Here is a 12510-nt window from a genome sequence, read left to right as displayed (position 1 = left end):
GGAGGTTTCCTGGGCTAGGAATTTATTTCCTAGTTGGCTGGGAGGTAAATCCGGTTGGGTCGGCGAGAAGGAGCGTCAGCTGGAGCTATCAGACAAAGGTATCGTCATCAACCGCCGGAACAGGTATTTTTCCATGGACTACTCTTGTTAAGTTGATATCAATGGAATGCACACCATAATTTATGTTGATTATAATGTAAATGACAAAATTTTGTTTGTTTAAAAGCCCTTTAAGTAAGTAAGTTATCACCTCTTGTCTTATTTAATTCAGTAAAATTAGATCCATTAGCAGACCTTAGGATAGGGCTCTTACACATGGTATCAGAGCTTTGGTTAAAACTCTGGACCCAAAGCCCACTAAACTCAATATTATACACGCTAGAAGGAGGGCTTGAACCTCCGACCTTGAGGTTAAGCTATTGTGGTTAACAATTTTTATCTGTCCAATTGAGAGGGTGAACCGCCTATGGGCCTTGATGCGCAGAGATATGCATGTGATTTTCTCTTGGAGTCCCTGCCCTATGTTTTGTTGTCAGACAGGGTATCATCGGAGGCGGAAAAAAAAATATGCTCTGAAAATTGCTGCTACATGGAAATCTAAAATGAACCCCGACCATGCGCACATCCCTCCTGTGGAAGCACACACATTCTTGCAGCTCTTGGCTTCTTACGGAATTTCAAAGGAATTTAAGGATGATGACTTTTGTACGCTAGTCCCTCGCATTTCCGGTAACCCAAAGGCACCAGAGCTCTATGGTGCGCTTCAAATCACTCACAAGATACCAGGTTTCTAGACTTTGCCTTCTTTGTTTCAGGAAGCCTCTTGGTTCAGTTTAGATTTTGTATTTAGGCAAAGATTGCTGAGGGTTACATTGTCAGTTTATACTGTATACTTTATACTTTAAATAAAAGTATACCATTCACCAGAAGTTAGGGGGTTGGAGTTCACTATTTTGTGTGCTTTAATGTGTTTTTCTCGTGTTTGTGCTGAAATGATTAGAGTGTAATTAGACAATAGGTAAATGTGCAAACTTTCTTGTTCATAGGCCGATCTGAAGAATAAGATGAAAGCATAGAATTTGCGCAGTTCGACTCCTTTTCTGGCTGTAAAGCGAATTTCATACCACCGGCCTTGAATCTGTTGCCATCCCTGAATATGTTACTCTCATGGGGATTGAACAGACCACCATTTTCGTTCAAAAAGGTCTCGGACCTCGCCTTCTTGCGGGCGTGCCCAAATGGGTCCATGAGATCTTCGAGCTAAACCCTCCTATATGATACGACCAAACTAAACAATAAACCTTCTTAGAACCCTTGTCTAAGCTCGATATCTCCACCCAATAGCTCAAACCGCACGAAAAACCCTTAAAACAAAACCCAGAAAAAAAACACAGACAACTCAAAAAAAAATCTTACAGATGACCATCCAATATCAATGCCAGTTACAGTGTAGAAACAAGCTGTCGCGTAACTCTCGCAATGTTTAGACTAAGGCCGCAGGGACAATCTGTAAATACCTTAGGAATGCAGTTAAACAACACACAAAATGGTATTTTTTTTTTTCAACTTACACCAGCTGAATATCTCATATTAAGGAAAACATTTGAAAGCTTCATTCCGACATAGTAAGAACGACCCACATTTGGAAGCCTCAATTAGAATAAAGTTTAAACCAACTTTTTCGAAGTAGAGATAATGCCTATACAGATGTTTTCTTCACAAAGATATTGGCAGTCATACAGGGAAATGGGCGCAACCATCAAGAAAAATTAGAAGCTATCTAATGGAGACAGCCCTCAACTAATATTCCATTTAATTTCCTTTGGGGAGGAGATATGAGAGAGTTTATAGAAAGACTCACCTATGTTTCTTTGTTGCAAGATTCCATTCGGTCCCTTAACTGTCATCCTGTGAGAAATAACCGTCTATATTGGTAATAAGTTTCCAATCTCCCTTGAGTTTGACAACTACATAGTGACCACTGACCATCACATTGAACTCCATTTTCCTTCTGTTAACCCAGAGAGAGAAATTTTGCTGTATCCTCTGACCCAATGTAATGACGAAATGTAATTTTTGGTTGAGCATAAAGCCAGCTATGCGATACTATAGATTTTATATGACCATGAAAGCATACCAAGCAACAGAACCTCATCCACTATCTGGGAATCGGACCAAGAGATTGAGTTGGAATAGGGGGCTTATTCGCTTTCATTGAGTTCCCTAATATGAGAGAGAGAAATCTTATATAACATGCTCCTACTACAGAGTGCATCATAGATGTGATCATCTAGTTGGCTCTTGAACCAAGTTCTGGATGCTTATGTAAGACCGAACACCCCGTTGAACACTAGCTTTTCAAATGTGTGCACCATCATCATTGTGCATCAACTCCTTCGCTTCTAATGCTTTTATGGTGCCATGGGGAAAGCAGATAGAGAGAGTCTTCCAGTCTCATCCTCAAATAGAACTGAAGCTGGTTTGACCAAACAAACAGTAAGGATGAGTTCAAACTCAGTCAATAGCTAAGCAAACTGGAGATTGGTGCAGAGTAAGTTTAGTTTGGTGCAGAGTAAGTTTAGTTGCGTATGCATGATGTATTTGTAGTAGGAGGGCACATATCTATATTCAGTTAGGATATTCATGTGGGTAAGTTTCAGTTTAGGTAGAGGAAGCAGATCTCAAGGAAGGGAATATATCCACATAGATCACATAAAACAAATTTTCCACGTTCATATCCAAAGTGAGTCAAGATGGGGCTTGAATGCATCTTATGATGCTTTTGATCTGGTTACAACTTACATCATTATTCCACTAAACTTCTGCTTCATAGTAAAGTGACATCATTATTTGTAGCTGAGTTATTGCTGAGTGAGATGGGTTATTTATGAGTTAGCAGAGCTTAAAGGGTGAGTAGAAACTACAAGATCTTCAAGAGAATCTATGCACTCAGACCTGCAACAGTGCTTCTTTGCATCTCCCCACGCTACAAAGGCAACGTGCAATTTCGTAGTACAGGCTTGCTGCTTCAACTATCCCTCGCCTCCCATTTCTCCAACTATGCATAGAGCTTTATGTATCTTACCTTCTCTCCAAAAAGCCTGTACAAGAGCTTTATAAGTTAAACCATCTGGACAGATGCCATTAATAGAATCGAGAGGGAAAAATATTCTGCTTTGTTAGTGGAGTCAGTATCAGTAGATTCTGGACAGATGCCATTAATAGAATCGAGAGGGAAAAATATTCTGCTCTGTTAGTGGAGTCAGTATCAGCAGATTCAGCACCATATTTAAAACAGAACATATGACTTGAATTAAATAAAGGAGAGCACATGCACGTCAATTATCTAGGGATCCTTTGCTTGCACCATTCAAAAGAAAATTTCCAAACTATTTCCACACTAATAGCAGTGCCTTTTGCGATCCTAGCATCTTCTTCAAGATACAATTTCCAGCTTCCCTTGTAGGAGACTCTGATCATATGTGCCACCTGCCCAGATTGGAATTCCTTTCCTTCAAATATCATCTTGTTTCTAGACAGCCATAGGCCCCAGAGCACAAAGTAACTGAGCAGAGACCTGACATTATACCAACTCTGAAAATCATTCAGCAGGGTGGCCTCAACTGCGGATGCTGTTTTGATTTCACATCCAGACACAAATCATATTGGTGCTTTGCCATATGCTGTGAAAAAGCTTGGGCTCTCTGCTCCTGTGTATTCTATAGAGCCTGTATATAGACTGGGTCTCTTGACTATGTATGATCATTATATGTCTCGCAAGATATGATATTAAAGGTGCTACGTGGAGATGGCAATGTGCTCCTCCCTGTGGAGACAGCAGGTCGTGTGCTCGAGCTTATTTTATGTTTGGACCAGCACTGGGCTTATCATCACTTAACTTATCCAATTGCCTTCTTAACTAATGTCGCTACAAGTACAGTAGAATATGTCAAGAGCTTCCTTGAATGGATGAGTGATTCAATAGCGAAATCCTTTGAGCATACTCGTGACAATGCTTTCCAACTAAAGTAATACCTCATTCTACTTCGGTATCTGTAACTAACATTAGTTGATTTTCATTTTTTTTTTACATTCAATTTTGTTTCATTTATGACACGATTTATAAATTAGTGATACATTGGAAAGCAGCTAGTCTATACGGTAATATCTCATTTTGCTAACTTAGGCAACATTATGTGTGGAATAATTATCTGCAGAAAAACCTACCTCCAGATTTTGTCCCTAGCATCTGAAAATGCCCTTGGATTTTGTTGAAATGTTAGAAATACAACGAGAGTACATTGTGCATGAATGACACATGTTTGAACTTGTGAAGTTTTTTTTTTTTTACGCTGTTAATACATTCCGTTTCTTTTTTTGTTTTTGCAAATTATGTACTATTTCTTTATGATTCTGGAAATACATAATCAACTCTATGTAATGGAAGGTTAGGAAGTGGACAAATCTCTATACTCTGGCTTAATATTATGGAGGTAATAAAATTTATTATAATTTTTTGTCAGCTTCTGTTTTAAAATATAAATATGACATATATTAAATCAATATCATAATCTCTATGAATATTTCAAATCAGTTGATTTCTCTTGGGTATTCAGTTTTGCATGATAAGATAAGGATGTCATTTTAGTACTTTGAGATTTATCAAAACTAAAATACATTTAGGTGGTTATCACCTGGAAATACACATAGTTGGAAGGACCCAAAGGTGTTTGGATAACTTAGTGAAAGTTCCAATGTCAGCTCACACTAATTGTTTCAATTTGGGTTACTGCTTTGTTTACTTCAGTGGGGAATCACTAGGTTGACTTAGGATTTAAATTCTGTGCTTTTGGGGATATTACCTAACTCAAATCAGCAAAATTTCCTTCTTAGACATAGATGTATCAAAACCATTTGAGGCACAATGAACATAATATTCGCTTTTGAAGCTAAGTAGGGAATATTGTGGAGAGTTTTTGCTTATATGTAAATAGGATTAATGGTTTATTGGTGAATACACAAGAATGGTTCAAAATTTCATTTTATATGAGTATTTTTTTTGAAAGCCAGTATGTGAGTCAGCTAAGAGAGACAAGTCCTAGGATGGATTAATAAGTCTTAGATATTGAACAGATTTTGAACAAATCAAAATGGTGAGGACGCGAAGGAACCAAGGGCCTGGGGAGTCTTCACAAGGACCTCCTTCAAATAACCCATTACCTTCACCAGAATTGACTCTCATCCTGCGTTCCTTGGAAGCAATTAATGAAACCTTAAGAGGACGCCAAACAAATGAAATGGAAGGGGAACACCCTTCATCAGGGTTAGGGAACCCCTAGAGACTATGATAGAAGACCTCCAGTTGAGGACATTACTAGAGAGCTCCAGAAGATTAAACTCCCAGAATTTGCAGGAGGTCGTGCCAGTGAGCGTGCAGAAGCCTGGTTAGAGGGGATGGGAAGGTGTTTCGCACTAAGGGATTACAATTCCAATTCCAAAGCCAAAATAGCAATATTCCAACTCAGAGATAGTGCTCTGAATTGGTGGGGTAACTTAGAGCGTCAACTGCACCTCACTCCAGACACAGTTACTTGGGAATTGTTTGAGGAGAGGTTTAGGAAGAAGTACCTACCAGCATATTATGAAGAACAACAGGTAGGAGCCTTCCATGCCCTAATACAAGGAGGTCGTACTGTAGAAGAGTATGAAATTCGATTTATGGAATTAGTCAAGTACGTTTCCTACATGGATACTGATCAGCGCCAAGCGGATCGTTTTATGTATGGATTAAGACCTAAGATTAGGGCAATGGTACGGATGTGGAAACCATCCTCAGTTGCAGAAGCTGTAGAACAGGCTCGTTATGTCGAAGAACACCTAGATTTAAAGGGTGAAGGCAGAGCCATCTTTCCACGTCAAACAGGGTTTATGAGGAAGGCCCCTCGTACCTTCCCAAGGGGGGAAAGTCGGAGGCCACCACCATATGGAAACAGGGTTATACCTAGAACACCAACAGTAGGAATTTCCATGGTTTCTAGTGCAGCTTCACCCACAGTTTCAAGGGCGCGTACAAATCAAAGTCATAGGCGAGGAACAACAAGTGGGGGTAGGGGTTCCAGGGGAAGAAACTCTTTCCAAAGAACTCCACACCATTCGGTTCAAGGTCCACCACGCATCACTTGTTGGGGATGCGGAGGACCTCATTACCAGCGGGACTGCCCAGAGTTTCGAACCAGTAACAGCAGAAGGGAGGGAAAAGAACCAATAAAGGGAGCAGGTAGCCACCACCGAATCTATGCCGCAGTTGACAATCAACAAGTTGAACACCAGTCTGCCGTGGTAGAAACCTCAGGTATGATAAACAAAGTAAAAGTTAAAATTTTGTTTGACTCTGGTGCTACAGATAGTTTCATTTCACCAGTTGCATTAGAAAAATGTGGGCTGGCAACCTATGAGCACGATGACTTTAAACAAGTTGAGATGGCTTCTGGAATAAAACAAGCAGTAGGGCCTAGTGTTGACCAATGTCAGGTAAACCTCGGGGTGTGTATGACTAAGTTGAAGGCATACGTCACAGAATTGGGAACGTATGATGTAATTGTTGGAATGGATTGGCTTGAAGCTCATCGAGCTTTGGTAGACTGTTTCAAGAAGAAGGTGATCTGTTTAGATGATGAAGGTAGGCCAATTGAGATTTGTGGAATCAAGAGGGGAGTGTCCCTACGATTCATATCTATGATGAAGGTAAAACGTTGTCTCAGACAAGGTTGCAAACTGTATTTGGTCAAGACTGTAAGTGACCAGAAAGGACCTTCCCTGGATCAACATCCAGTTTTGGCTGAATTCAAGGATGTTTTTCCAGAGGAATTGCCTGGATTACCTCCTGTAAGAGAGATTGATTTCACCATTGATCTGAAACCAGGGGCAGAACCAATATCTAAGACACCCTATAGGATGACAACTCCAGAGCTTTGTGAGTTGCAGATGCAGTTAAAAGAGCTCTTAGACTTGGGATTGATCAGACCTAGTATTTCCCCTTGGGGTGCACCAGTAAATTTTGTCAAGAAGAAGGATGGTTCCCTGCGCCTATGCATAGATTATAGAGACTTAAACAGAGCCACGATAAAGAATAGGTACCCAATACCTCGAATAGATGACTTATTTGATCAAATGAAGGGGGCAACGGTCTTCTCAAAAATCGATCTACGATCTGGATACCACCAATTGAGGATAAAGGAGGAAGACATCTCAAAAACAGCATTTCGAACTCGATTTGGGCACTATGAGTTCGTAGTTGTTCCATTCGGTCTAACTAATGCACCAGAAGTATTCATGAGCCTCATGAATGGTGTGTTCAGGAAGTATTTGGACCAATTCGTGCAAGTCTTCCTTGATGACATTCTTATATATTCCAAGAATGAAAAAGAGCATGAACAACACCTAAGGGTAGTATTGACTTGTTTAAGGGAAAATCAATTGTATGGGAAATTGTCAAAGTGTTCCTTCTTTCAGAAGAAAGTCCATTACCTTGGGCACATCATTTCAGGAGAAGGGATTTCTGTTGACCCGGAAAAGGTGAAGGCCATAATGGATTGGCCAGTACCAAAAAATGCCCGTGAGGTACGTAGCTTTATGGGGCTAGCTGGGTATTATCGCAGGTTTGTGGAAGGGTTTTCAAGGATTGCAAAACCCATCACCACATTACAACGGAAGGGGGTTAGGTATGAATGGACAAATGAATGTGACACTGCATTCACAGAGCTAAAGAGGTTACTAACTAGTGCACCGATCCTTCAAGTACCAGACATGACTAAAGACTTCACTGTCTGCACCGATGCTTCGACGCAGGGATTGGGTGCAATATTGATGCAAGAAGGCAGAGTAATAGCTTACGCTTCTAGGAAATTGAAGAAGCATGAAGAGTTATATGCTACCCACGACTTAGAATTGGCAGCAGTGATGTTAGCCTTGAAGCTATGGAGACACTACCTCATTGGGAGAAGATTTGAGTTAAGAACAGATCATCAAAGCCTAAAGCATCTCTTCACTCAAAGGGATTTGAACGCCAGACAAAGGCGATGGAGCGAATTCATGAGTGAGTATGATTTTGAAATCTCATACATCAAGGGAAAGGAGAATGTAGTGGCGGATGCACTAAGCAGGAGGCCACGAACTTTCTCCCTAGTAGCCTTAAAGGTAAATTTAAGGGAGCGGATATTGGAGAAACTCTTTGAAGATAGTTGGTATTTAAAAGTCATCTCAGCTATCCAAAGTGGGAAGCAGATAGAACCAAAGTTTGAAGGATATGTCCTTGAATCAAATGGGCTATTGAGATTCCAAGGGAGAATGTACGTACCTAAGGAAGGGGGTATAAGAGAAACCATCCTCGGAGAGTCTCACAGAGCACTCTATTGTGCACATCCTGGGGTAAAGAAGATGTACGCAGACACAAGGAAACTCTTCTTTTGGGCAGGCATGAAGCATGACATAGTCCAGTTTGTCGCCAAATGTCTTGAATGTCAACGAGTGAAAGCTGATCATCGCCATCCAGCAGGACTCCTACAACCTCATGACATCCCTACATCTAAATGGGAAGTAATTTCCATGGATTTTGTGGTGGGTTTGCCACTCACTTCCTAGAGGCACAATGCCATATTGGTTATAGTTGATAAATTGACCAAAAGTGCCCATTTCATCCTAGTAAGGGACACTTACGATGTTACGGATGTGGCGCGAGTGTTTGTCAATGACGTTATCCGACTGCACGGATTTCCCACAAAGATCATTTCTGATAGAGACTCCCGATTTACATCTAGGTTTTGGACAAGTTTGTAGTCAGCACTGGGAACTCAGTTAAACCTAAGCACTGCATATCATCCAGAAACAGATGGGCAGACCGAAAGAGTAAATCAGGTTCTGGAGGACATGCTTAGGATGTACGTCATGGATAATCAGACTCAGTGGGAAAGGTACTTACCATTGGTAGAGTTTGCCTACAATAACAGTTATCATAGTTCAATCGGGATGCCTCCTTATCAAGCTCTATATGGAAGACCTTGCAGGACGCCATTGAGTTGGGAAAAGTTGGAGGACCGAGTGATAGTTGGCCCAGAATTAGTCCAAGAAATGGAGGAACAGGTAAAGCAGGTTCGGCAAAGGTTAAAGGAAGCACAGGATAGGCAGAAGAGTTATGCTGATTCACATAGGATTGATCGCAGTTATGAGGTAGGGGACCAAGTTTTTATTCGTATCCGGCCCAACAAAAGCACCATCCGGTTTGGGAAGGGGACGAAATTGTCACCTCGGTTCGTAGGACCTTTTAGGATCAAGGAGAAGATTGGACCAGTTGCCTATCGTCTTGTACTGCCGCCCCATTTGCATAAAACTCATGATGTTTTTCATGTATCTGTTTTGCGACATTATGTTTCTGATGAATCTCACAAACTGGATTGGCAGGACTTGCAGGTCTCGGACATGGGAACCGTAATGGTAGAACCATTACGCATATTGGACCGTAGGGTTCGATAGCTCAGACGTCGCACGCTGGACCAAGTTAAGGTCCAGTGGGACAAGTATAGCCCAGGATCTGCTACCTGGGAGGATGCAGAGACTATGCATCATGACTACCCCTCACTTTTTGAGCATCTGTGATGCCTATTTTGACTTAGATAGCTACCTATGTTAAGATCCTATTTCCATGTTATTTATTTATGAACATTATGTAATATTGATGCATTTGGTTGACACATAAAACTACTTATATGAATCAGTTGATAAATTTGATATTTATGACAGAAATGGTTGATGTATGGACTACATGTATGACTCACTTAGTGATGGACTATCTAGTGGGTAACTTATCAGAATTACTTTGGTTCATATATAGCTCAAGTGGATATGATTTATTTAAATGAATGACTTAGCGAGAATTCTTAGATTGACACATGGATACTAGACTTAGTAATGTGATGATTATATGTCTTGTTGTATATAAATGCACGAATGAGAGGCTAACCCGCAGGGGAAGAGAACTATGTGATAGCCAAGAGGGAAGGATGAGACATCTCATGAGGAAGGTATAATGCACATTATTTTACTTCATTGGTATCTACTTGATATGCACTCTTATGACACAAGAAAAAATGCAAATGACAGGTGGCAAGACGACCCGACTGGATTATTCGATGACAAGTCCAACCAGCTTTGTAGTGTGGTCCGTGCTCTGAAGGAGGGGTGGAGGTGTTTCCCACCGTGTATCCTCTGAAACCTGGAATCGTGGGGAGGACAGCTGAACGCTCCCCCTAGACGTGTGATGACGATTGCCAGATTCCTGCTGGGGAAAGTTGGTCGAGGCATTCGACGCTCCCACCATGTCGGTTTTATCAGTGGTCAGTAGGGCCTTTGCCACTGATAAGGCAGCAGAGGACGGATAGGGTGGGAACGGAAGTAGGCCAGGGTGGATAGGAAGCTATAGATCAGTTGGAGACTCTTGATGGGAAGTAATGCCATTATCTGACTCATCGAATTTTAATGCTATAACTCTTTCTGGTTTGCTATAAAACTCCTTGTATCTTTTCATTCTAACTTCGGGACGAAGTTTTCTGAAGGAGGGGTGTATGTAATGCCCCACTTAAATCTTATCCTACAAATTGTATTAATATTTACATTATCTGAAAATATTGAGGAATATTGGTCTAAAATAAATTTATGATTTCCATTATTCAAATTCCCCACTTACCTTCTCAAATTGAATATTGTGTAGGATATGGTCTCCTTCCATTAATTCAAAGTATATTTATTCATTCACACACCCCAATGTACCCTCACATTTAATGAGGAGAAGAAAAAGTCCTCTCCATCTTATCATCAATATATATTTATTCATTCACACACTCCAATGTACCCTCACATTTACTAAGGAGGAGACATGGTCCTCCCCATGTAATTACACTTCACATTCCCAAATGTACTTCCCCATTAAATTCTCAATTTTAAATTCATATCACAATTCCAAATGTACTCTAGCTTGGAAGAGAAGTCAACCACTTCACATTCCCAAATTTACTTCCCCATTAAATTCTCAATTTTAAATTCATATCACAATTCCAAATGTACTCTAGCTTGGAAGAGAAGTCAACCACTTCACATTCCCAAATTTACTTCCCCATTAAATTCTCAATTTTAAATTCATATCACAATTCCAAATGTACTCTAGCTTGGAAGAGAAGTCAACCAAGGATGGGTGAGAGTTAAAGACATTAATGAGAGGTGGTTGAGGAAAGAGGGTATAAAAGGGAAGGGGGCAGGAAGAAGAGGGGGAGTTGGAGTTTTGCTTAGGATTGTGGGGGTTGGTTGTGATTGTTTGGCCTTGTTATGATTTTGGGAGACCTTGGAAACCTATGGAGGTTTCTTGGGTTTGAGAGGAGGAAAGTATCATTTTCTAGTTTTGCACATTCTTCTTGAGGACACACTATATCTGGTTGGACTTGGGCACGGAGGGCTAGGGAACCTGTGGAGGTTTCCTGGGCTAGGAATTTATTTCCTAGTTGGCTGGGAGGTAAATCCGGTTGGGTCGGCGAGAAGGAGCGTCAGCTGGAGCTATCAGACAAAGGTATCGTCATCAACCGCCGGAACAGGTATTTTTCCATGGACTACTCTTGTTAAGTTGATATCAATGGAATGCACACCATAATTTATGTTGATTATAATGTAAATGACAAAATTTTGTTTGTTTAAAAGCCCTTTAAGTAAGTAAGTTATCACCTCTTGTCTTATTTAATTCAGTAAAAATTAGATCCATTAGCAGACCTTAGGATAGGGCTCTTACATAATCAATCCACTTCCTCTCATTATGGTTTACATGAGAGTTACATATCTCAAAACTTTTCCATGATAGTAACGTACCGTGAGATTAATGAAAATTAGAAAACATGGAGAGAAGGTTCTCGGAACTTGAAAATTGTGGGTTATAATGGTTTTAAATGGTTACAACGATTTATTGGTTTTGGAAATGCCCATCTCCATCGACTTTTACTCCTGCATATTTGCATTTCTAGCTCAATGACTATATCTTCTCACTTTCGTTTCAACTCTTTTTCCTTACCGAATTAAGCTTTTTTCCTTCTCATTGAGAGAAGGATAAGGATAGGCCCTCCTAGCCTGACTTCCCCTACTCAACCCTTAAGATTTCCCTTGGTCCCTCGGAGTTGTTTACACTCATGCATTCATCTCAAGTGAAGCTTGATGCTTAGCTAGCAAGTAGTTCGACCCCTCATTGCATCAAGCACCAAATAAAAGTTAGTCTCACTTCTTTAGAACAAAGGAAAATTCAAGTAATGTAGGGTCTGAGATAGTTTTATACCACTTTCTATGGTATATCATTGTGGTTTCATGATACATTCTTAATTCTTAGATGTTATTAGAGTTCAAAGTTTCTATTAGTAGTTAAAGGATGTAAGAAGTTTGATTTATGTTTTTGTCGATCTTAATTTATTATGATTTTATGTTGGT

At 40.4% G+C, this 12510-nt stretch overlaps 1 protein-coding gene across 2 annotated transcripts; it reads left to right on the top strand.

The window, feature by feature from the left end:
* Positions 1-299: 299 nt before the first annotated feature.
* On the top strand, positions 300-9580 carry LOC149250318 (FRIGIDA-like protein 3). 2 transcript variants are annotated; one of them, XR_016265936.1, is made up of 2 exons: positions 300-786; positions 1047-1378. XR_016265936.1 is itself a non-coding variant. In XM_089456427.1 (2 exons), exons 1-2 carry the CDS (start codon positions 477-479, stop codon positions 9516-9518), a joined length of 372 nt encoding a protein of 123 aa, XP_089312553.1. In that variant the 5' UTR covers positions 304-476; the 3' UTR covers positions 9519-9580. The 2 variants fall into 2 exon arrangements, 1 of the variants encoding a protein (XP_089312553.1); XM_089456427.1 differs by lacking the exon at positions 1047-1378 and adding an exon at positions 9457-9580 and having other exon boundaries at positions 304-786.
* The last annotated feature ends 2930 nt before the right edge of the window (positions 9581-12510 follow it).

This window comes from Pinus tabuliformis, chromosome 7, assembly GCF_031772625.1.
Source record: "Pinus tabuliformis cultivar Carrire ecotype Pingquan chromosome 7, CPIR1, whole genome shotgun sequence".
NCBI lineage: Eukaryota > Viridiplantae > Streptophyta > Pinopsida > Pinales > Pinaceae > Pinus > Pinus tabuliformis.
The sequence above is the reverse complement of the archived record's forward strand: the minus strand, read 5'-3'. Positions and strand labels throughout refer to the sequence as shown.

Coding starts and splice junctions, on each gene's coding strand:
- LOC149250318 (XM_089456427.1), top strand. CDS start 477: ATGCGCAGAGATATGCATGTGATTTTCTCTTGGAGTCCCTGCCCTATG. Junction 787..9,456: donor AATCACTCACAAGATACCAG/GTTTCTAGACTT, acceptor CTGGATTGGCAG/GACTTGCAGGTCTCGGACAT.